General features: G+C 43.2%; 1 protein-coding gene across 4 annotated transcripts in view; it reads right to left on the bottom strand.

Annotated features, from left to right (window-relative positions):
• Positions 1-22,380, bottom strand: part of OSBPL3 (oxysterol binding protein like 3) — a 257,656-nt gene that overhangs the window by 7,437 nt on the left and 227,839 nt on the right. For all 4 annotated transcript variants that reach the window (XM_087860961.1, XM_045793008.2, XM_045793012.2 and 1 more), the window contains 6 exons: positions 12,929-12,992; positions 9,376-9,454; positions 8,047-8,191; positions 5,113-5,257; positions 1,715-1,841; positions 150-272 (listed from right to left, as the gene is read on the bottom strand). In XM_087860961.1, the coding sequence (XP_087717087.1) occupies positions 150-272; positions 1,715-1,841; positions 5,113-5,257; positions 8,047-8,191; positions 9,376-9,454; positions 12,929-12,992 (683 nt within the window). The remainder of the gene's footprint in view (positions 1-149; positions 273-1,714; positions 1,842-5,112; positions 5,258-8,046; positions 8,192-9,375; positions 9,455-12,928; positions 12,993-22,380) is intronic.

Genomic DNA, 22,380 nt, shown 5'->3' with positions numbered 1-22,380 from the left:
AGAGGAGAGGTTTTAGCACTCTGGAGCAAGAAAGACACCAAGAACGCTCGCATTTGGGGAGGGGACGCCCCTGTTCCCTCTCTGCATACACAAGCCTCCAGGGTCGCCAGTCCCCGTCAGCCCAGGACCCACGTGATGTGCGCGCGCACCTGAAAAACCGCGGCTGGTGCTCCACGCAGTTTTCTTCTAAGACCCGCCGCCTTTCTCTCTGCAGCTGTTCGATCCTCTGCTTTTGTATTTCAGCTTCTTCTATGTTCCCTTCTTCGAGGAACCTGGGGCAGTAAGGGGGAAAATAACGCAACACAAATTCCAAGAAAAGATTGTCATCGTGACTACTAGAACTGGAGATCAATACGCTTCCCTGTCCATAAGAGCCCTCTCCAACCCTAAAAACAGTATTTTGCGGTAGTTAGGGAAGATGTTATTTGTGGAATTGGTGATACATACATGGTTCAAAAATTATATCTATAAAAAGGAATTTGTCCCTTTCGTCCCTGTTTCTATCCCACCTGCTTCCTCAGCACGCCCTTCCCGGGAGCCTCAGAGCACGTCAGACTGTTGAATCTTTGCTACCTGGTAGGTTAAGAATTAGTGTGTCAACGTGTTTCTAAAAATACGCATTTCTTTTAGACTGAGCATCTTTTCATATGTCTAAGAGAGAGCGGCATTTCCTATTTTGTGAACAGTTCATTTTCCTATGTCCATTTTTTTAATAGGTTCATCTTGATTTCTGGAACCAATTAATGAAATGAGTTGCAAATATAGATTTCTCAGTTTGTCATTTATTTATTTAATTCTGGGTATATGTATATATACATATATAAAATATAAAAAATATATAAAGATATAAAAAATATGTACAGGTATGTGTGTGTGCGTGTGTGTGTATGTGTGTGTATTTTACTTTGCCATGAAGAAGGGGTTTTTTTTTTCCTTAAATAAAGTCAAATATATAATTTTTCTTTCCTTTCTGGGTTTTGAGTCTTAAATTAGGCCCAAGCGCAGAGATAATAATTTCTATTTTACAGAATAGGAAACTGAGACTAAGAAAGTTTACACAGCTCTCCCTCTCTCGCTGGCTGTCTCTATCTCTGTCAAATAAATAAATAAAATCTTAAAAAAAAAAATGGGGCGCCTGGGTGGCACAGCTATTAAGCGTCTGCCATCGGCTCAGGGCGTGACCCCGGCATGATGGGATCGAGCCCCACATCAGGCTCCTCTGCTATGAGCCTGCTTCTTCCTCTCCCACTTCCCCTGCTTGTGTTCCCTCTCTCGCTGGCTGTCTCTGTCTCTGTCAAATAAATAAATAATATCTTAAAAAAAAAAAAAAGAAAGAAAGAAAGTTTACACAGCTCATTGCCAGCAAAGGATCAGAAGTTAGATTTTTATGCACTAAAATACTGTAAATCTGAGGGGTAAGGGAGCTGGGTGCTTTTCACTTTTTCAGAGACACAGTAAGTTCTGTATCATTGTATGCAAGAAAACTCTTAAACACTTTTTGGGGATATTTCAATAGAAATAAGGTCAGGCCACATGCAGAATTAAGCTGGGCTCCGTTCCTTCCATGACATGACTGCTTCAAGGCCCCCTGAGGCCCCTACTGCAGATGACACTGTCTCTCTCGGGTGCCTCTGGTGGTCTGGGAGTTGTTAGTAAGACTTTTCATAAGGAATTTTACATCTCTGGAGATTAAGATCTTTTAAAAAGTGCTTACCTTTGGTCTGGTCTAAATCGAGTGTCAGTAGGTGGTAATAAAGACTTGGACAATGGGTCCATTTCATTTAATTCCAATGCAAACTCTGTGAAGCCATAATATTGCTCGTAGCCTTTTGGCATGGGATCTAAAAGAAAAAGAAATCATTCATCTCTAACTTGCCTTCCATTTACATTACATTTGCATTCCTTCACCTTCTTCATCTCAGACCAGCTATAATTTTCCTCTCTCAGCTCCAAATTCTTCCACTTCTATTAAAGTATTCTGGCTAACAAACTGGTGGTGAATGTTCCTCTATAAATCTTTTTCTCTAGAAGTTTTCTTCTACCTACAAGGATAAGACCTCTTTTGTGTGGTCACATAGGGAATTTATGTAATGCCATGAAGTTTTTGTACTGTGTAAGTTATAAAAATAATTTGTTACAAAAATAAACATGTTAAAAAGAACTCTGGGTCCATTTTTTCCTGACTAACACGACTCACACTCTGCAGAATCCATTTTTCATTTAAGAGATGTCAGATCCTCCTGGAACTCTGTCTAGCTCTGTAATAGGGTTGAACCCATAGCAAGTGGTCAGTGTTATGCTTTTCTTTCATGCCTGCCCTTCTTTTTAACAACTCTTGTCCTTCCAAATCTTACATATTTAAATTTAAATCTAGTTCAGCAGAAGCCAGGAATAAACATGGGATTATACCAGCAGAAATGCTGCCTGATGTGGAGGGGAGAAAATGGAACCGAACTGCAGGTATTCTACAGGACGGGACCACCGAGCTCTCCAGCAGCAAACATGCGTTATCATTCAAGAAAAGGGAAGAATGAGCTGGAAGTTGATTCAGAGATCTCAGGGCTGCCCTTCCCACCACAGGCCCAGACTACACAGGCCCAGGGGGGAAGACTGCCTTCACCTTTCAAAGGGTGGGGCCACCGCTGCAGTTACGACCTGCCATGCTGCCACCACCCAGAGCCCTGGGGGCCTTGGGAGCAGGGCCACTGCCGCAGCGGATCCAGAGGGCTGGGCATCGAGCCAAAAATTATCATCTGCTGTCTTAGGATCTAACGGCATTTGCTTTACTAGGTTTTGGACTTACCTGGTACCCATCACCTCTTTCTTCTTTACTATTTCTCCTTTTGGAATGGGAACGTCTATCCTATGCGTACCCCACCATTGTATTTAGAAGCACATTTTGGTTTCATGGGTTCGCAGCTGGAGAAGATGAATTGTACCTCAAGTCTTACCCATACCTGATTTAGATGATATTTAGCTGAGTCTGGATTTTAGACTTTAGAGTTGATGCTGGAATGACTTAAGAGTTTTGGGGCTATTAGGATGGAATAAATATTTTACACGTAAGAGGGGTGTAGTTTGGGGGGGCAGGGGCAGTGTCACAGACCAAAGGTTTGTATCCTTCCAAAATTCATATGCTGAAGCCCTACTCCTTAGTATGGCTGTATTTGGAGAAGGAGCGTAAGAAAGGAATTAAGGTTAAATAAGGGCGAAAGGGTGTGGCCCTGATCTGCCAGCTGTCTGCAGGTCAAGAAGCCTCTCTCACCAGAACCCAAATTTGCCAGCACCTTGATCTTTGATTTCCCAGCCTCTAGAAGTGTAAGAAAACACACCTCTGTTGTTTAAACCACCCAATCGGTGGTATTTGTTATAGCGGCCCAAGTGGTCTATCCAAGTGTATTGCCCTAACTTGAATCCCAGCTAAAAATCAAGCTAAAAATACCAAGTTTACACAGTGGGTAAATCAAATGTAGGCTAATAGAATCCACTCCTAGCCTTAGCAGGAGTTGCTCTCACATACAAATACAAATGCTTTCCACAAACTGTTCTGCAAACCCAGTTTTCTAAGCTTCAGGAGTCCTTCCTGTCTAATTTTAAGCTAATCCTCCCTGTATCCTGGTCATGAAAATAGCAGCAAAGCTTCCTACTGTGCCTTCAAAAAACCAGCCCAGTCTCCCAACCACTGGAGTAAAGACAGTGGTTCTTCTTGGAGATGGGCCAAGGATGCTCATGGCCAAGGCAGAAACACAAAGTCAGTGAGCAACAACAAGCGTAACAGCTCATACTGTGTGCTCTCTCAAGGTGCTACTTTAACATCTCATCACTGACACATACTTTAAGCAAAGGACAGTGAGTGTCTCTCTGAACTTCTAAAGCTGGGAAGGTGGCCACTGGAGCCAATTCATTCCGGCTTCATGGCCACCTATGTGACAGTGGACGATATATGGCAACCACGCGGTCAAAGAGACGCTGTTGGTTGCTTACCCTACAGTTATTTCCCTTACTTGCTAATGGAAAACTGATCTGTTCATGTGGCATTGTGTCCACCCTAGGGGGTGAATCTCAGCCCATCTGAATTTCTTCTGCCTACCCAGGTGCCCTTGACTGGTTCAAGGATGGGTCTGGACCCACTTGAGGCTGACAAATCTTAATGACACATTTGCTGGGGAATCCTAGTAAATATTTCATTCCTGAAAAAAGAGAAGCACAAAAGAGGACAGCTCTATTGTCCTTGCTTCTCCCCTGCTTAGTGACCTGTCACACGGGAATACAATATTGAATTATGATAAATGTTTTACATCCGTGAGGGAACCATATTGGGAGTGGAGGAATGTGTCGTCAGGGGTCTGTGCTTTTGACACAGGTAAGTTGCCTGTATAACAACTGTGGGGCCACCCAAACCTTTACTTGCTAAGTAACAGCACACATCCTAATGGTTTAAATTACTATTAGAATGGATTTTTGGGGTCTTATTTTGATCAGCCTAAAGCATACCAGTGGTGATATCTCAGAACAATAATTTATAATATGGCCAAGACATAGAAATACACTTACCAGATTAGAAGATGGACAAAAGTCTTAAAATGTTTGGGGGAACATGTTATGAAGGTTTTGCTTCCCTAGCCCTTCTCTCCACAGTTCAATTACAGGAGAGAGCAGAGTGGCTAAGGGTATTGGGTGAATCTGGAAGACCCTTAACTTTTATAGAACCCCAGGTCACTCTTCTTGTCTAGTAACAGTTTTCTCTTTATTCATTCTTAGTCTAGAATGACCTCTTGTACTTCACTGACACTCCTCCTCAGTGCCCAGGACAGGCACAGGAATGCTGTGTGTAGCCTGGAAGATTTCCTCGGAGAGCGTGACTGTGGATTAGCAATGGCTTTGTTCCAGGATTAAGAACCCAGGACCTAGCAGACCGACTGAGGTGTTGTTGGTAAGCATGAGGATGAGTGTGAGACAGGACTGGTGAATGAAAGAAGGGCTGGTCGCTCGAACAGAGTTCCAGGCAGGTAGAGGTTGGAGACCCTGGATGGCGGACCCTGATGCCAGCCCACCTGCAGTTCCTCTGGCCACCCCCCCGCTTGTCTGAGACTGATTCACTGGGATACTGACTCGCTCTCCAGACACAAGCGGACGAAGAAGAGCCTCCGCAGTAGATGCTTTCGTGCCATTTCCCGAAGAGCCGGTGCACCGCTTTTCCATTCTTGTCAAACACTGTACCTTCAATCTCACGGGCATTAGTGCTCCAGTATTTCGCCTAGGATTCAAATGGGAGTTATCTCATTTTTGGAGTCAACTTGTTACAGATATTGAGAGGGAAAAAAAAAGTAAAGAGAAAAAACCCATATGAATGATTTTACATTGCATATAGTTTGCCAGTTCTGGGTTCTGGCTTTTTTAAAAATCATACATTTAATTACTTCACAAAAATGAACATCTAACGCTTTATCTATAGTTTGCAATGCAACAGTCAACATTTGTGAAAGATACAGGTCTTTCCCCCTACTTTTGCTGCATACAACATCAGAAGGAAAGGCTCGGGTCTCACACATTGGCCCAGTACTGTGCTTAGCTCCTAAGGCCCCTCCTCTGGAATAGCCGTTCCCCGGACATCACCGTGGCTCTGACTATTGCAATTTCAGAGAAAAGTAACTCATATATTTTTTTCCCGACAGGAACTAAACAGTCTTTTGTAAACCAACAAAGGAGGCTCCTTTGTAAAGCAACCAATTTTCCATTTCTCCTATCATTTCTCCCCTAAACTAGATTTGTTCATCCAATCCACTGGAACGTTATGCAACCCTTATTTCCCCTGCGGATTGGTCCTGATCTGAGAGCAGTTCAGCCCTGCTCAGCCGTGTGGGTTTTATACAGTACTGCAAGCTGGCCAGCAGAGGGCGTCTCACTCCCTAGAGTGGATTTTCCCCAAGTCTCCCAATTACCTGGCTGCTCTAAAAAAAATCTCTACGAAAGGATGGAAGGCATTTCCCGGCCATATTCCTGCGGTGTGGTTTCCCCATTCTGTGGCTATGGGGAAGATGGGAGGAAGGACAGAAGACAGCAGCATCACAGAGCTGCATCGGAAACGTAAACCTGAGGTCTCCACTCATGTAAAAATGGAGGAAAAGGGAAACAAATACTGTCTAGGCTCTTAACATTGTTCTGAAGCAGGAGTCAGATTTTCTGTTACAGATATTTGCTGACAAATCCATCGCTGTCAATATGGTGGAACGCCACAGAGGAAGGCGGTCACGCTCCACTGGGAAGGGCTGCATCTGCTTTCAGATTCTCTTTCAACACCAGAGGCCCATCCGGTGTTCTCATTCCCTCCTCTCTCAGAGTCACAGAAATCGATTCTCTGGCCCCAAGTGTGTGCGTACCAGGGGGAGGGTACAAATGGGACTCGAGCACATTTCCTTGGGGGAGATGCTGAGAAGCAGGTGCTCTCACCTGGCTGGGGGTCGGGGGGCATATATCCCTACTCCAGGTTGCCTTTTGCTTCTTTTTGCAGACAGCCTACCTGAAGTTTTTGAGGCAGGTTCATTTTTATTTCACCCCAAACACTATCAGCTTTTTATCTGCCTACATCGCAGTCTGAAGTACAGGTGAAAGACAGACCCCAACCCACCTCTCCAGAATGTCCCCCAGGTGGTGCAGAGAGGTACCGTACGAAGTTCCACAATTAGAGCCTGATCTCTCTGCTTAGGATTTCGATCTCAATTAAATGCAAATATTCCTTTAAGACCATTCTAAATACATGAAATTTTTAAGGGCAAGAGGAATCTAAGGGAATGAAAGCACTTGGAAAGGTAAGCAGACTATTCCATGCTTTCGCCTTTGGCCAATCTGTTCATTTACCCTATGAATGTTCATGAGCCTTTCCAGATATCAGCCTACAACACTGAGCAAGATTAGATCAGGCTTTTGCTTTTCTGGAGTCAGGGATGCTGAGGAGGGTGTGGGGAACAGAAAATGAAAATACCCAAGTAAACCAACAGTGAGCAAGTTAACTATGGGTGGGAATAAACACTTTGAAGAAAATGGGATATGACAGAAAGTGACTAACAAGGCAGGGCTAATAATGGAAGGATCTGGGGAGAGGGGCCCAAGCAAAAGGAGGCAGAGAGAGAAAAGCCAGTGTGGTGAGAGGATGGTGGGGAAGGGAAGGGGAGGAGGGGGTGGTGGGAGCTGAGATTGGAGCGAAAGGAGTGGGTGTGCGCGTGCACGCGCGTGTATGCACCTACAGCCATGTGTAGAAGTCTGTGTTCACATGTGTGCATACATGCAGATGTGCGTGTATGTGCACGTGTGTGAACATAAGGGGTGGGTGGGCAGTGCATACCGCACAGGGCCTTGGGGGCCATTGTCAGGAGACGGGCTTTTATACTGGGAAAGCTGGAAGTTGTTGGGGGATTTTTGTGATATACAGCATGACTTTCTTTTTTAAAATTCTAGTAAAATATACATAACAAAATGTACCACTTTAGCCATTTCTAAGCATACAGTTCAGTGTCATTAAGCACATTCATCATGCTGTGCGACCACTGCCATTATATTATTTCCAGACTGTTTTCAGCTTCCACACTGAAATTGTGTGTCCATTAGACACTAACTCCCATTCCCCAACCCGCCAGCCCCTGGCATCACCATTCTACTTTGTGTGTCTGTGAGTTTGACGGCTCTAGGTACCTCACGAGTGGAGTCATACAATCTTTGTCCTTTTGTGTCTGGCTTATTACACCGAGCATACTGTCTTCAAGGTCCACCCATATTGTAGCACGATGAGTTATGTTTTAAAAGGGTCCCTCTGGCTGCTGCCTTGAGGACAGACCATAGTGGAGTACGAGTGGAAGGAGGGAGGCTGGAGGGGCCGTGGCCCTGCTCCAGGTGACAGAGGTTGGGAGGAGGGACACCGGGAGCTCCTGGCATTGCTTGCCCAATGGCACAAAGGAGAAGGTAAAAAGTTCCCTGAGATACCCTGTGCCCTGGGGCCCCAGTTTGGCCAAGGTGTCTCCAGGGTTGAGCTTGCAGGGCCACCTGGGTTACCTTTATAAAATTCACTTTGCAGTGGCAGGAGTCATCATTCAGGTTCTTGATGACAATCTCTCCGTAGTGCTCAATCCATCGCTGCCCACTTAAGATGTTATGGATGCAAGAGGTCACTTTGTTCCACTCAAAATGATCTCCGAAGCTAAAAAGGAGGAAACAGTGACGTTCACAATTCCCAGAAGAGCCAGCAGCAAATGCAAACAAATACTGCTATTTAAAAAAAATTAGTCACAGGATGAATTACTCATTCCTTCATTTACGGAACCAACACTGACTGAGTGCCTAAGCCGTGCTGGGCATTCCGCGCTTGCCCTCTCCGAGGAGACACGCAGGCCACAGAGGGCCACGGCGGTCAGAGTCGGGCACTCTGGAAGCTGCCAGGGGCTTCACTAGAAGCTGGGGATCTGGAAAAACCCACCTTCTCCTTTGACAGAGAAGAAAACTGAGAGCCAGAGGTGACTTGTCTAAGCCATCGGACTAGAAAAGGGAAGAGGCAATGGGGAAGGGGTGGGGATCTCACAAGCTGCTCCCTCTCTCCACACACACATACATACATGTATATGTGTACACAGGTATACATGTATATATGTATATGCGGAGACACATACCTATCTTATATATAAATCTTAAGACACACATATCTGAAACCTTTTTATGATGAGAAAGTATTCAGGCACTACTTACAGACTCATGATGAGGATAATGGTAATAAGACCAAACACTTCACATTGCATAGACTCTGTGCCAAGTACTTTTTTCAGTACTTTATATATATTATCTGTTTAATCTTCACAACAGCCCTGCAAAGTAGGTGGTTTATTATTCCCACTTTACAGATGAGGGAACTAGTGATCAGGAAGGGTAAGTAACCTGCCCAAGGATTTGCAGTTAGTAAGCGGCAGAGCGAGTCCCTGAGTCCTGTTGGCCCCACCCCGGAAGCCACCCTCGCAGGCATCTTGCTTTATAAATGGGGATCAATAATCCCTGTAGGATCAAGATCCTATTTTTCTTAAAAGGAATTTTGACAGTGAGGTAGGACAACAATGTTAAAGCAAAACTACCATTCTTAATTTTCTTAGAAAGTGAAATGAGTTTTTACAAAGCTTCTGTTCAGGGAACTTTGGTTTCCAGGTAGCATTCTCATTTGAAGGAAAGAAAATGTGAGCTTGTCAAAATGAGCTACATTTGAACTTACTGTCAAACCAATTAAAAGAAAAAAAAGAAACATATACTCAACACCATCCATATTAGGAAGGGGATCCCATTCCTAAAGCTGTATCTGGGCCCTAAATTCTTCCTAACCGTTCCTAACCACAAAGAACTTACGCTGGCAGAGTCACATGGGTTGTGCCAATGGGAACGATTTCCATGGATTTGCCCCAGAATTTGTTTTTCCATCTCACATCTGAAATGAAATACCAATTAGTGCATATTTAGCAGGAGAGCTACACAGATCAAAGAATTCTTAGGCTGGATAAATAATCACTATATAGAACAATCTCTTCATAACAAAATCCATTACATTATAGGATAACTTTTCATTCAATAGAAGTACCAACTGAGTATCTGGAACAGGATCAGGAAAACTAAAATTATAAGATAAAGTCCCTCTCTTGGAAGAACTCACGGTATGAAAGGCAGACAAAAGTGAAAACAAGTAATGCTCAAACAGAGAGAGAGGCATGGGCTGTAACTGAGTATGCTGTAAGATGAAATGGAGCCAGAGAAGCAGGAATGGGCAGCACTCTTGGGGAAAGCATCAGAAGAGGCCTGTCTGAAGGGGCCACTTAGATCGGGCTTTGACGAATAACCAGGCAGAGAGAAAGTGATATAAGGCAGAAGACTGCTTGTTCAAAGGGAGAGAGGTATAAGAGAACAGGGTGTGCTTCTGTCCTATGGGTCTTGGATTGTTTAGAGAGAAGAGCAGAGAGACAGATTGAGTACAAAAACAGTGGGCTCTAGAAGCCAGGCTAAGAAGTCTGGTTTGTATGCACTGGGGGAAAATAAGATGTTTGTTTCGACAGAAAGTGCATGTGATTACAGACTTTGCAAAGACAATTGGGAGTAATACAGAGAATGGACCAGGAGCACAAGAGATGAGAAGCAAGGTGACAAGTTACAAGGCTGCTGTAATTGATCAAGAGGTAAGTGAGGGTGTAGTGAACTAAGACAGTAGCAGACAGAGTAGAAGGGGATGATCCCAGAACCATGAAAGAAGTAGAATGGAACTAGTTGGCAAATTAGATGCAGATTCTGAAAGACGGAATTTGTAGATGATTTCATATTTTTCTCACTTGCATAAATGGTGGCACCAACAGCGAGAGAAATAGAAAAAGAATAGAGTAGAGGGCACCTGGGTGGCTCAGTCAGTCAAGCGTCTGTCTTCAGCTCAGGTCATGATCCCAGGGTTCTAGATCTAGATCCCTGGGATCTAGTCCCTCGTCAGGCTCCCTGCCCAGCAGGGAGTCTGCTTCTTCCTCTACCCATCCCCCCCCCACTCATGATCTCTCTCTCTCTCAAATAAATATCTTAAAAAAAAAAAAAAAGAACAGAAATAATATTTAAAAAAGGAATAGAAAAAGGATGGCAGAGACAGGTGATCCCTCTGACTGCTGCATGACAATTCATAGACCATGGGGGAGCAAAGGTGAAAGCAGGGAGGCCAGCAGGGGGCCATGGCCATGATCCAGAAGAGTGCAGGGCTGGGACCAGGCAGTCCCCAGCCACATATACATAATTCCACTTATATAAAATATCCAGAATAGGCAAATCTATAGAGATAGAACGTAGGTAAGGGGTTACCTAAGGATGGAAGAGGTTGATGGAAATTGGAAGTTGGGGTGGGGATAGGTATTGGCTAAAGGGTTTTGGGTTTTTTGGGGTTTGTTAGTTTGTTTTGTTTTTTTGAATGATAAAAATTTTTTTAAAAAGATTTTATTTATTTATTTATTTATTTATAGCGCTCAAGTGGAGGGAGGGGCAGAGGGAGAAGAATAGAGAGAATCTCAAGCATACCCCACACTGAGCACAGAGCCCAATGCAGGGCTCAATCTCATGACCCTGAGATCATGATATGAGCCAAAATCAAAAGCCAGATGCTCAACTGATTCTGCCACCCAGACACCTCTGGAGTGATGGAAATGTTCTTAAACTGATTGTGATGACAACTGGATAACTTTGTGAATATACTAAAAATCATCAAATTATACCTTTTAATTAGGTGAATTGTATGATATACAAATTATAGCTCAATAAAGTTGTTACCAAAAAAAAGAGATAACTGTTTAAAGCTAAATCAGTAGTGATGTGTTGTGGGGTTTATAACATGCCTAAATAAAACATTACATCCACAATAGCACAAGGTTAGGAGAAGGGAAATGGAAGTATACTTTTATAAGTTTCTTATATGTGAAGTGGCATACTACTACTTGAAGACAGACTTATGATATATTAAAGATACATAGCATAAACCCTAAAGTAATAACTAAAAAATGAAACAAGGAGCTATAGCTAGTAAGTCTACAAAGGAGATATGATGTAGTCCTAGAAAGCACTCAGTCCAAAAGAAGGCAGAAAAAGAAAAAAAGGGGAACAAAGAACAGAGGCAACAAACAGAAAACAAATACTAAGAGGCCACATTTAAATCCAAATATACCAATAATCATAATAAATGTAAATGGTCTAAATAACCTGATTAAAAGGCAGAGAAGTGTCAGATTGGATTACAAAGCAAGATTTGGGAGTCACGAGCCTCTGGGAATAGGTGGAACTGCCCAGGAAAAGTCTGATGAGGAAGAAAAGAAGGGGGCTAAGGAGAAAACAGTTGTGTAAAGTAAGGAGCCCATAGAAACTACTTGGAGAAAATCCTTCCCGTTACCTAATCCATCACTTAAAATAATAATAAAATGCTTGCAGGGTCAATAACATTTAGCAATTAGAAGGTTTGAGATATTATAAGAATTATTCCCAAAGGGGTTCAGTGAAAGTTAGAGATGTTTCTAATCAAGCTTCAATTCTAAACTTTAATGGCCAAGAATCAGAAAAAGTACTATGGTATTCGTAACCTAAACTGGTAATATTGCCTCCAGAGAGAGGAACTGGTGGCTGGGGACTGAGGTGGGGGAAGGAGGTTTTTTTTTTTTAATATTTTTTTCAAAACTCTTAAATTTTATAGATTTTTTTTAAAGGCAATGGGGTAAATCATGTGTCATCACTGTTAACAGAGAAAACGCTTTAAAAACTGATGTGTCCTTATTGCTTGAAAAGCCAGGATGCTCAAATTTTCCTTTATAGTATATTCTGCCTTTTGAATAAATATATGTTAACAAAATTGATTAACCCATTTAGAAAATATTTGCAGTCTTATTCTTCAGAACAACCCACCCTCCTCCCAAATCCAAAATACAAACTGAATAGACAACAACCCCCAAACTGAAAAAAGTCAGCCATCTAAAATGTGCTGTTTAGAAATAAAATTAAAACTTTTCAAAACAAAACAAAAAAAGAACCCTGTTGTCTAGACTCTGAAAAATACCTGTAAATATTTAGTGTCTCTTGAAATACACAACGCATTTCAAGTGGCTGTGGAATTAGAGAAAAAGTTACAGGAATCAATGGTGGTGGCCCAGACACAGCTGGAAAATTTTCTTTTTCAAGGGAACAACTAACTTATCCTCCAGAATCCTTAATTATGAAGTAGACAAGTATCAGTAATCCCTCAGGGATGAGAGGCAAGAACACCACGTGGTGCAGATCCATGCAACAAGGCACAAGTCCAGGGCCCACCTGGGATCTTAATGAGCACTTGAGGTAGTCCCTGAATAAAACAGATCTATAGCATTACAAAAGCCGACGGAGGCCAAATATATGAGCACTTTACCTTGCCAGAAAACAAAATTTCCAGACTCCGCGTGACATGCAGAGATAGGTGGATGGTGGCTGACCTGACGGAAACAAAGGCCAGAAAACAAAAAAAATTAATTCACTTTTGTATCTCATGAAATCCATTCCTCCGCCCTTGCCTTGAGAGGTAACAAACACAGTGCGCAGTGTCTAAGTGAATGAAGACTTGAGTTTCCCTTCAACAAGTCGGTCCTCAAGAGGGCGCTCCTGATACAGTCAGCCCCAATTTGCTCAAGTTCGGGAAGCCTGAGAAGAAATCCAGTGCACGGAAGCCTCCAGAAGTACAGGAAAAACACCCAAGAGGCAAATGCTGGGGACAGAGACACGTTTTGAAAGATGTAAAAACAAAAGCAGAGTCAAACAAGGGCTGCCCACTCTTAAAGCACATCATCCGACACTGGCTACCCATGTCAAAATCTCTATGAGCTGTTGTGAAAGTACCTGCAAATGTTTTAATTAAGATATCAAATAATAAATATTTTCAAATGCGACTTCCGAGCAACACAAAAATGCTCTTGGCTCAGCAGGTTTTGCTCTTTTGAAAACTCTGCATCACAACACTCAGCCTCTTTTCAAATCACCTATATGTAAGACTGGTCCAAGATAAATGTTTTAAAAGAATAATGTTTCTATAAAAAAGAGCCAAGCAATTATTGAAGAAATATTAGTCAACTGCTAAGAAAAACATTTTATTCATTTTCTGTCAAGATAAAAATATCCTGAATAAATATGTAATTTTGTTCCAGGAAAGAGAATCCCCTGTAATTGGAGACTGTTGCACATTTCCCTGGGTCTTGTCACTGGGGTCATTACTTCTGTTCTGTTCACTAATGAAGAAGCTGAAGAGAAAATGGCTCCCGAGCTGGGTTTCCTCATTATCTTAGTAACTCAACACAAGTGAGTGGTATACGTACCATGATTATAATTCAGTACCAGTGAAACCAGACTAATGCTGCCAGCAGAATTTCTCTGAATTAGCTGATTCTTAGCAAGTATCTTACATTTAGAGCACCTAGCCTAACGCCTTCATTCTACACATGAGGAGACCAAAATCAGAAAAATTCAGTAATGTTTCCCAAACACACCGACAGGGAAGAAACAGAGGTAAAACCCAGCATTTTTGGTTTACATCGGTGGTTTTCATGGGGAGGTGACACATCTCCCACCACTCGCCTTGCTTCTGGACCCTCAGCTGTAATGAGGAACATGGTCTGAAAACCACTTGTATGTGCCTGGCACTTTAGTTGGAGAATCTAGGATAGGATGGCATAGTCTAGAGTCATTCCACATACACATTCAACTGACAGAATTTCAACCGTACCAGCCTGACCCGAAGGAAAGTAGAGACAAGGATTTCAACAGTCCATGTATCTTCCAGGTCTCAATGAATATAAATGCCAGATCTGATACGAGGTGGGAGATGCAAATTTGCTCCCCTTTGGATGGTTTTAGTTCCCACAGGCCCCTAAAGAATGTAGCCTCTCTCTGTGCCTATGGGGATTTTCCAGGGTAATTTTCACTTCCAACATGGTTTAAAAGCCTAAGTCCTAAAATGCAGCCCTCTGCTGGCCTTGTCTTTTTTTCATTGAACTCCTTGAAGATACTTTATATCACAAAACGCTGCATCCCTGTTTCCCCTCCCTCCCCCACCAGCTCTCAGTGAAAACAGTGGGGTTACCTATTCAACCTTGGGATCATATAAAACTGAACCACGGAAGACAACACCTGAGCCCTCCTTCTTCCTTCCCTCCCCGCTGCCTACCCCACAGCGTAGCACGTGAGGAGCTATGGAATGTCCCCCTTCCCCCAGAACACAGGCATATTTTAAAGTAGATTATTAAAAGTAGATCATATTCATTCCCACACAAACAATGTAGTAAAAAATGTAGGGTTCACAGCCTTGATCGAGAATTTGGCATTTTATTGGTGTGGCCAAATCTGGCTACAAACATCAAACATCAAAGCAAAATACAGTATATCAAGCTATAAACCTCTTCTGTAATGATTTTAAATCCCATAAAACTGGGATAAATATACTATCCACATGAATTATAAAAGCAGCCCTATCATACCATAAAATATATATACATCCCATAAAGAGGCAACTTTGGCCTTTTAAAACTATCGTGTCAGATATGTGAGTCAGTGCTTGGCAGAGTACCTTCACGTGGGTTCAAAAGCTGTTTTCTGGATGAATAAATCTCAACATCAAATATCAATGATTTTGCTTATTTTTTTTCTGGCTTAAAAGGGCCTTTGGGAGTGATTTATTTGGTGCACATTGCTTTTAAGAAGTTTACAAAGCTTCCCAGGAAAATTAAAGTGAGGTCTTATTTTTCTTTGATACATTTTCTCACAACAGGTATTTGTTCATGAAACATTTCTGGAGCAGCTGCTGTGGGCTGCACTAGCGTCAGGGAACGAGGGAGTGCTTCTGGAGTCCCAGAGAGGTAGGTCCTAACTCGGCAACATCATCTAATGGCTGAAGGGCCTTGAGCAAGTCTTTGGGCCTCAGTTACCTCATCTGTAAACAGGGTTAATACCACTGGCTTTGCGAACAAAAAGATGACACATTTAAAATCACAGGCCCTTATGCTCGTATGAAATGGGCAGGGACTAAATTTTAGCCATTTTTCATGAGTATTTCCATTTAGTTATCAAGGTGACCTTATGTCTTCAATAGCTTATAAATTAGGAAACAAAGAACCTGTCCAATGCTACATAGTTAATTAGTGATGGTGGGGGCACTTCAACTAAGGTCCTCTGATTTCAAATCCAATGCTTTTTCTTTGTCCCAGTTGTCTATGGCTGCTCTCAAAGGTGGGCTCTGGTCCTCCCCAAAGCCTCCACACACCATTAAGATCCCATCTCATGGTTATTTAGATAAAGAATGTTTTGAGTCTGAACTTCCAATTTATCTGAGTCTCATTTATTTCATTGTAGAATGAGGTCTGAGGGTCCCTCTGACTTCGAAATGTTCTAAATCTAATATCTAACTTTTTTTTCTTTGTCCACTGTTGTTCTTTTATTTTTTTAAATTTTTTATTATGTTATCACCGTACAGTGCATCCTTAGTTTTTGATGTCGTGTTCCATGATTCATTGTTTGTGTATAACACCCAGTGCACCATGCAACACGTGCCCTCCTTACTACCCATCACCAGCCTATCCCATTCCCCCACCCTCTCCCCTCTGAAGCCCTCAGTTCTATGGACTCTGGGAAACAATCTAATATCTAATTCTGAATGTCTCTTCAAACCCCAGTGTTGGCGGATGTCAGCCAATTGGAAAAAGATTATACTAAGGCTTTGATTAACTCAAAGGCCCATTGAAAGGGTGTAATTCAAGGTTCATAATTTAATTTTTGTTGATGGCAATCTTTCTAAAATCTACTGGAATAGAGAACGATGAGCACAATCTAACCTTAGTGTTAGATTTGAGTTTCTATTCTTGTTACATCTTAACCCAGATGTAACCCAGAAAGGTATTGGATTTTGAGTCTGAATTGACCCGTCCCTGAAGTAGACACTGTCTGTCACCTTATTGGATAAATCCAATTTAGATGGGTTTTTAGCATCCCTCTCTGCCTCTTCCTCTCAATCCCAAATAAGAGCAATTTCCAATAGGTACAGATTCCCAAGCATTCAGGAATTTAGTATATGTAGCTCTTACTGTGTGGGTATCTATATGTATCTTTCTTTGGACAAGCCCAAAGTCAGTGAGTTCCCTTAGTAGTTGAGAATTCCTGTCATTTATTTGTATATCTCAAGACTTTCTCCACCCTGACCTGATCATTTTTTATTTATGCTTCAAATGTACTTTGTATAAGAGGTGAGTGGTATGGGGAGAAGCAGATGGGGAAAGCGTACATTTTAATATTTGCCTATTTGTCTGAGTGCATCTTTTTCAGATTTAGAAATACACCACTTCTGCAGCTGTCCAAAGACCTAACTATAGAGTCTACCTAGTTCTTGACTCGCCTCCAACCTCGAAGGGCAGCTTGGAGGTAAGAGGACAAGTGCCAGGTGAGAAATCCCATGGCGTTCATCATTTACTGATTGCCTCTGATGTGTCAGGCACTGTCCTAATCACTGGGGATACAAGACATTTTGGTGTAGAAGTGGGTGAGATAGATAGTAAAGAAATAAGGACATAATTGTCAGTAGTAACAGGTGTTGAGAAGAATGCAAGGCATGAGGATGGGGGGATAGTAAGTGGGGGTGCTATTCCAGACAGGGTGGTAGGGGCAGGACTCTCTAAAATGGAATCGTCTGGGGCTAGGAGAAATAAGGACGTTCACCACATGGAAACTGGGAGAAGTGCATCCAAGTCAGGGGACACAGGCACTGCTCTGGGCTGGCCAACGCTCTTATGTTTTAAGAGAGGCAGAAGGCCCGTGTGGCTGACACTGAATGAGCAGAGGTGGGAGAGGCATGCTCTCCTGGGCTAGCATCTTGGGGGACTTTGTGGGGCCATGGCCAGGACTTAGGATTTTATTCCAAGTGACGTGGGAAATCATTGGCGGGTGTAGATCAGGTGTAACTCCTTTTTTGAAGCAATCGTTCTGGCTGTTGGGTGAGGAATTGGCTATGGAAACAAGAGACCAGCTAATGAGCCTACTGCAATGAACCTAGTCATTGATTACGTTGGCTTGGGCTTGGAGGTCAGCACCAGTGGGGGAAGCAGTGAAAATGGCTGGCTGTGGAAGGAAGGCTTCTGAAGGGAGACCCCAGGATTTGCTGATGAATAGGATATGGATTCTAAGAAAATGCTATTAAGGATGATGCCAAGCATGCTGGCTTGATTTTTCTGGAGAATGCAGTAGCCAATTATTTTCTCTTTCCCCATGCTCAGAGTTCATCACTTTGTTTGACAAATCCATGGCTTCTTGCCAAAACCAGAAACAGAAACGCACATTAAGTGACCACTTGACCCAGAAGGGGAGAGCACTGGTTTAGCTGTCTTGTATTTGATCTATTGCCTGAATTTCCCTTCTGATAACCTCTTTAATTAAGATGCCACTTTAATCAGTAGTGATAAACTCTGCCTACTAGTAGATAAAAGAGCTATTTTTTCGTGAGTGAGCATGCAGGGAGAGAAGTGATATGTATGGTATTTATAAGTCTGTCCAATAATGTATGTTCAGAGTTCTCGTGATGAGTAACAGAAAAGCAAGGAGCGCTGAGGCCAGGGAGCAAAGGGAAAAAAAGACTTCATTTGAATCTTTTATGGCTTAGTAACTTCCAATAACTCCATTTAGCTTTTCCGTCATGAACTCTCAACGGTACGCGGCTGGGAGAGGGGCCCGGGAGGAATAAATGGTTACAATCACTCCAACAGTCATGTGACAACTGAAGCTGCAGATAATCAGGAATGGTCTCTTGCAGGTCACAGCTTCACTGCATATCCTTTAGATACCAAACCTTTCCTGAAGGTATAAAAAGAGAAGCAAAGCCAACTGAAATCAGTTTTCTGAACCACCCAGTCCCCGATGAAGCTCCAAACCAGCCGATTAGCTGTCTGCCAGGAGGCAGGAGAACCAAGCAAGGAAGAACCTGTCAGCAGGACACTCAGGCCCTGAGGAGAAAAAGGAAGTCCTTTCTGAATTTCCCCTTTTCTGAGCTTATTTAGACAGCCAAGGCTGAATCACAGCTCTTGGCACGAAGCAAACTCCTCCCTGGAGAAGGTGCAACAGCCAGAGGGGAGAACACAGGACGGGAATGTGTATGATTTACTCCTGACTGTTGCTTATTCACAAAGGCCACGCCCCAGACCACAACGGGAGCTAGAAACCAAGTCCTACCCGAGTTTGGTCTAAGTGACAATGGCAGGCCGAGCCCCAGAGTCTGATCAGCATACAGGATGCTATTTTCCCACCGGGAATGACCCTTGCAGCCCTGAGCGCAGTAACTACACCTACAAGAGGCCCCGAGAAAGGGGAGGGAGGGAGGCCACTGCAGTGAAACAGCGTGCATCGGGAGAGGCTAATGCTCCAGGCCTCAGTTTCCCTGCCTCTAACCGATCCTCCCCTCACCTGCCACACAGAGGGTATTTTGATGATCAAATAAGACCCTGCACAAGTTTGAAAAACACAAAGGACTCTACAAGCCTGTGATGGTTGTGAGGAAAATTTGAACAGCAAATGCTTTCTCTGGTTTCTGACTGCATGAGTCATTTGATAGTGCACTCTGGGGTCTTTTAGGTGAGAGACAATAGAGAGGAGAGAGCTGTGATGGAGCCAAACTCCTTGAAGAAGCAATTACTTCAATGTCTTTGGCCACTGACCACTTCGAACAACCACATCCCCACCCAAACCGCAGAACAACAACATCTAAAGGCTTGGAGTAAATGATAGATGTAGCTTTTCAAATCTCGAAAACTCCATAGAAGAGCTGAGTTACTCTAGTTTCCTTCCAAGTGAAAAGTCACTTGGATATAGGAGTTCCATCAATGTCCTTGATAGAATAAAATTCCACCCAAAATACTAGTTTGGGAGTCCTACCCAGCTTATTGCATTAGTCATTCAGTGAACTCGACTCACTATAGAGAGGTACAAGAAAGCAAAGCAAGCCTCACACTCTGAGAGCTGAAGTGTGTCACCTGCACGTAATGCATGCTGGTAGAGTCATGCCATCTCCAGAGAGGTAGAACTTCTCCTGGGCCAGAAGCAGAAAGAGCCACACTGGCAGGTTCCAGCAGGCAACACAGTGAACAGCCCGGGGCTCTTGGTCAGGTGTGACATTAGAAGGCTTTCATGTGCCATGAGTCAGCGGGTCAGCATAAACCAGGCTGGGAGAGGGTGTGCAGGAGGTTGAGCTGATGTGTCTCCTGGTAGCCAGGGAAAGGGACAGCCCTGGCCCAAACCCCTTCCACTCCCGGGGCAGCGGGCAGCTGAGCACCTCGAATTCAACAGCCGCCTCTCCTTCTCATTCTACACTCACCTGGTGATGAAATTCAGATTTCCCGAGTAATCTGTTTATAGAGAAAGGGTGCCTGGTCACGTGATCGAGGCCTTCGGGTTCCCAGGACAGGTCTATTTTTTACACTAAATGTATACAATAGCATTCTAGTTTATACATCAGTTTCTTAAAGGCTTAGCTAGGGTGACTCTGTCCTTGACAGACTCATCCATTCTTGGGTGTAGTCAAAGAACCAACTATCTGAGGCCATAAGGCTAAATTCCAGCAGATGAAGTGGCCCCATCACCATCAGGACGGGTGGTACCCCATGGCTGGCTTTCTGTCAGAGACTCACCAGGGACAGTCTGCCCCCTTCGAACCACTTGAATTAGTGGAACAGATACACCTTATTTACTATTGTTAACACTGCATAGTAAAAAGCATTTTAAGAGTTGCCTCTCAAGATGAGAGCAATAACCACGTAGGGAACATTTACGGTCTTCAGTGAGAATATTTTATATCTCAGTGTAGTATTTCACTTGAGCCTTACTGCAACCTAGGAGTGAAGCATGACCATTCCTGTTCTAGAGATAAAGACGCTATTGAGGCTCAGGAAGTTTAAGTAGCTTATACAAGGCCACACACAGAGGAAGTGGTGGGGTGAGGGTGTGAAAGCAGGTCTCCATTGCACCAGCACAGCCTATACTACTAACAATGACCAGATCCCTTTCTTGCTTATTTCCTGGGGATCCATTGCACGGAACCAAAGCCTGAGTTACGTAATCCTCTTTCAGTCTTTGCGCACGCGTGTCCAGGAGCTCTGCCTCCTCTCTCCGTGCCACCACCGGAGGTGCGCGCGCAGATCCTGAATTCGGCCCTGTCCTGTCAGGGGCTCACGGGATAGCAGCTCAGCTTTACGCAAGCTCATGTTACTACTCTCTTCTTACACCATTCATCCTGTCCTGAGGGTCTGCTGTAGTCGGGGCTATTTTGGGCCGTTATTTTTTCACATGAGTGCATATAATGCCATGGTAACCAAATTACATTTTCATTTATTCCCATTCCGTTTCAGCTTTAGTATTTAAATAACCCAGTTGAATTGGAATCAAATTATCCTTTCCTGTTAACTACTGATTTAACTCTCGCTTCCTCAATATCAGTATTTAATTTGTTTTAGCTTCTAACTGGAAATCTACTAAAAATGTGCTCTGGGATTATTGTATATTCATTTCCCTTAGAGTTTCAGAAAACACTGCTTGTCCTTGCAGTGAGGACCGGCACCATCCTCCTAAGTCTCTCAGCTACACTGCGTTTCCCTTCCTACCCCCAAAATGCAAATCCATTGACAAAGGGGGCAGCAAGATAACAGGAAAGAAAAAAATATACTAGCGTCCCACCCATTTTTCTTCAGTTTTCTAAGAACTGGGAGGAGAGAAATATATCGAAGCAATTGTGTTTAATGTTCCCAGGCTGGTATTTAGGGATATGCTGAGGGTGGACATGTTGAGTTGTTTTAACTAGAGGTGAGAGGATTCTTTTTTATTTTCGGTATCAGTGCATCCCATTTTAGCTAAACAATTCCTTACTGACAGATACTTGGGACGTTCCCAATATCCCACTATTACAAATCACGGTGTCATGCATCAATCATGACAGCAAACACTCATATAACACTTCATCCTCCATGTACCAGACACTGCACTGACTGCGTGGTAGAGAGTATCTCATTGAATTGTCACAAAGCCATCTGAGGTCTGTACCACTGTCATTATTGCCACTTTAAAGGGGAAACTGAGGCACAGAGAGGTTAAGTAAGTCGCCCGGGGGTTACAAACCTGGTAAGAGGTAGAGCTGAGATTTGAACCTAGGCTGGGTCCAGAGACCCTGCTCTTTCTTCTTGAATATTATTATCTGCTAATGCTTAGGTGGGAAAATCTCATGGAACTTCAAGGCAGGCAGGCTACGTAAGTATAAAGTATGTCCATTCATCAGATGAAGACCGGCATGTCTCCAGCCCCCATCCCACCACAGTCTCCCCGCACCATGGACAACGATGGGTTTGAGTTACATGCTCAAGAAATATTTGTTGACTGAATGAATAAATATATGAATGAATGATTCCTCATAATTAAATCAAGAATAATGTCTTTATTTGGTGCTACCCATTTTGAGGGGGGCATTCATACTCTAGAAGGACAAGGTCAATGAGTAAGGGTGCACACTTTAAGCCTTTAAACCGGTTTGGCCAAATGCTTCATACTTTGAAAATCTGTCTCGCTATGGCTTTACACAGAGGGCACTGCTGATGCCTATGGTCAAAGGCGTGCTCACACTGCTAGTGCCTTCATGCTTATGGGGGTGGTCAGGTTTCAGTGGAAGGGAAATCGTTCCTTCTCTTTGTGTGTAAAAGCACTGTAATTATCTCAGTTGCTTTAAAGCCAGTGAAAGGTGGACAATAAATATTTCAAAGCACATGTAATGGAAGGCTGTTAAGTGATTCCTCCAGTCCAAGCGGATAAAGAGGGTGTATA

This window comes from Ursus americanus, chromosome 3 (assembly GCF_024610735.1).
Source record: "Ursus americanus isolate L20-20 chromosome 3, mUrsAme1.1.p, whole genome shotgun sequence".
In the NCBI taxonomy this organism is placed as follows: domain Eukaryota; kingdom Metazoa; phylum Chordata; class Mammalia; order Carnivora; family Ursidae; genus Ursus; species Ursus americanus.
Note: the sequence above shows the minus strand (reverse complement) of the source record. Positions and strands in the feature narration are given on the sequence as shown.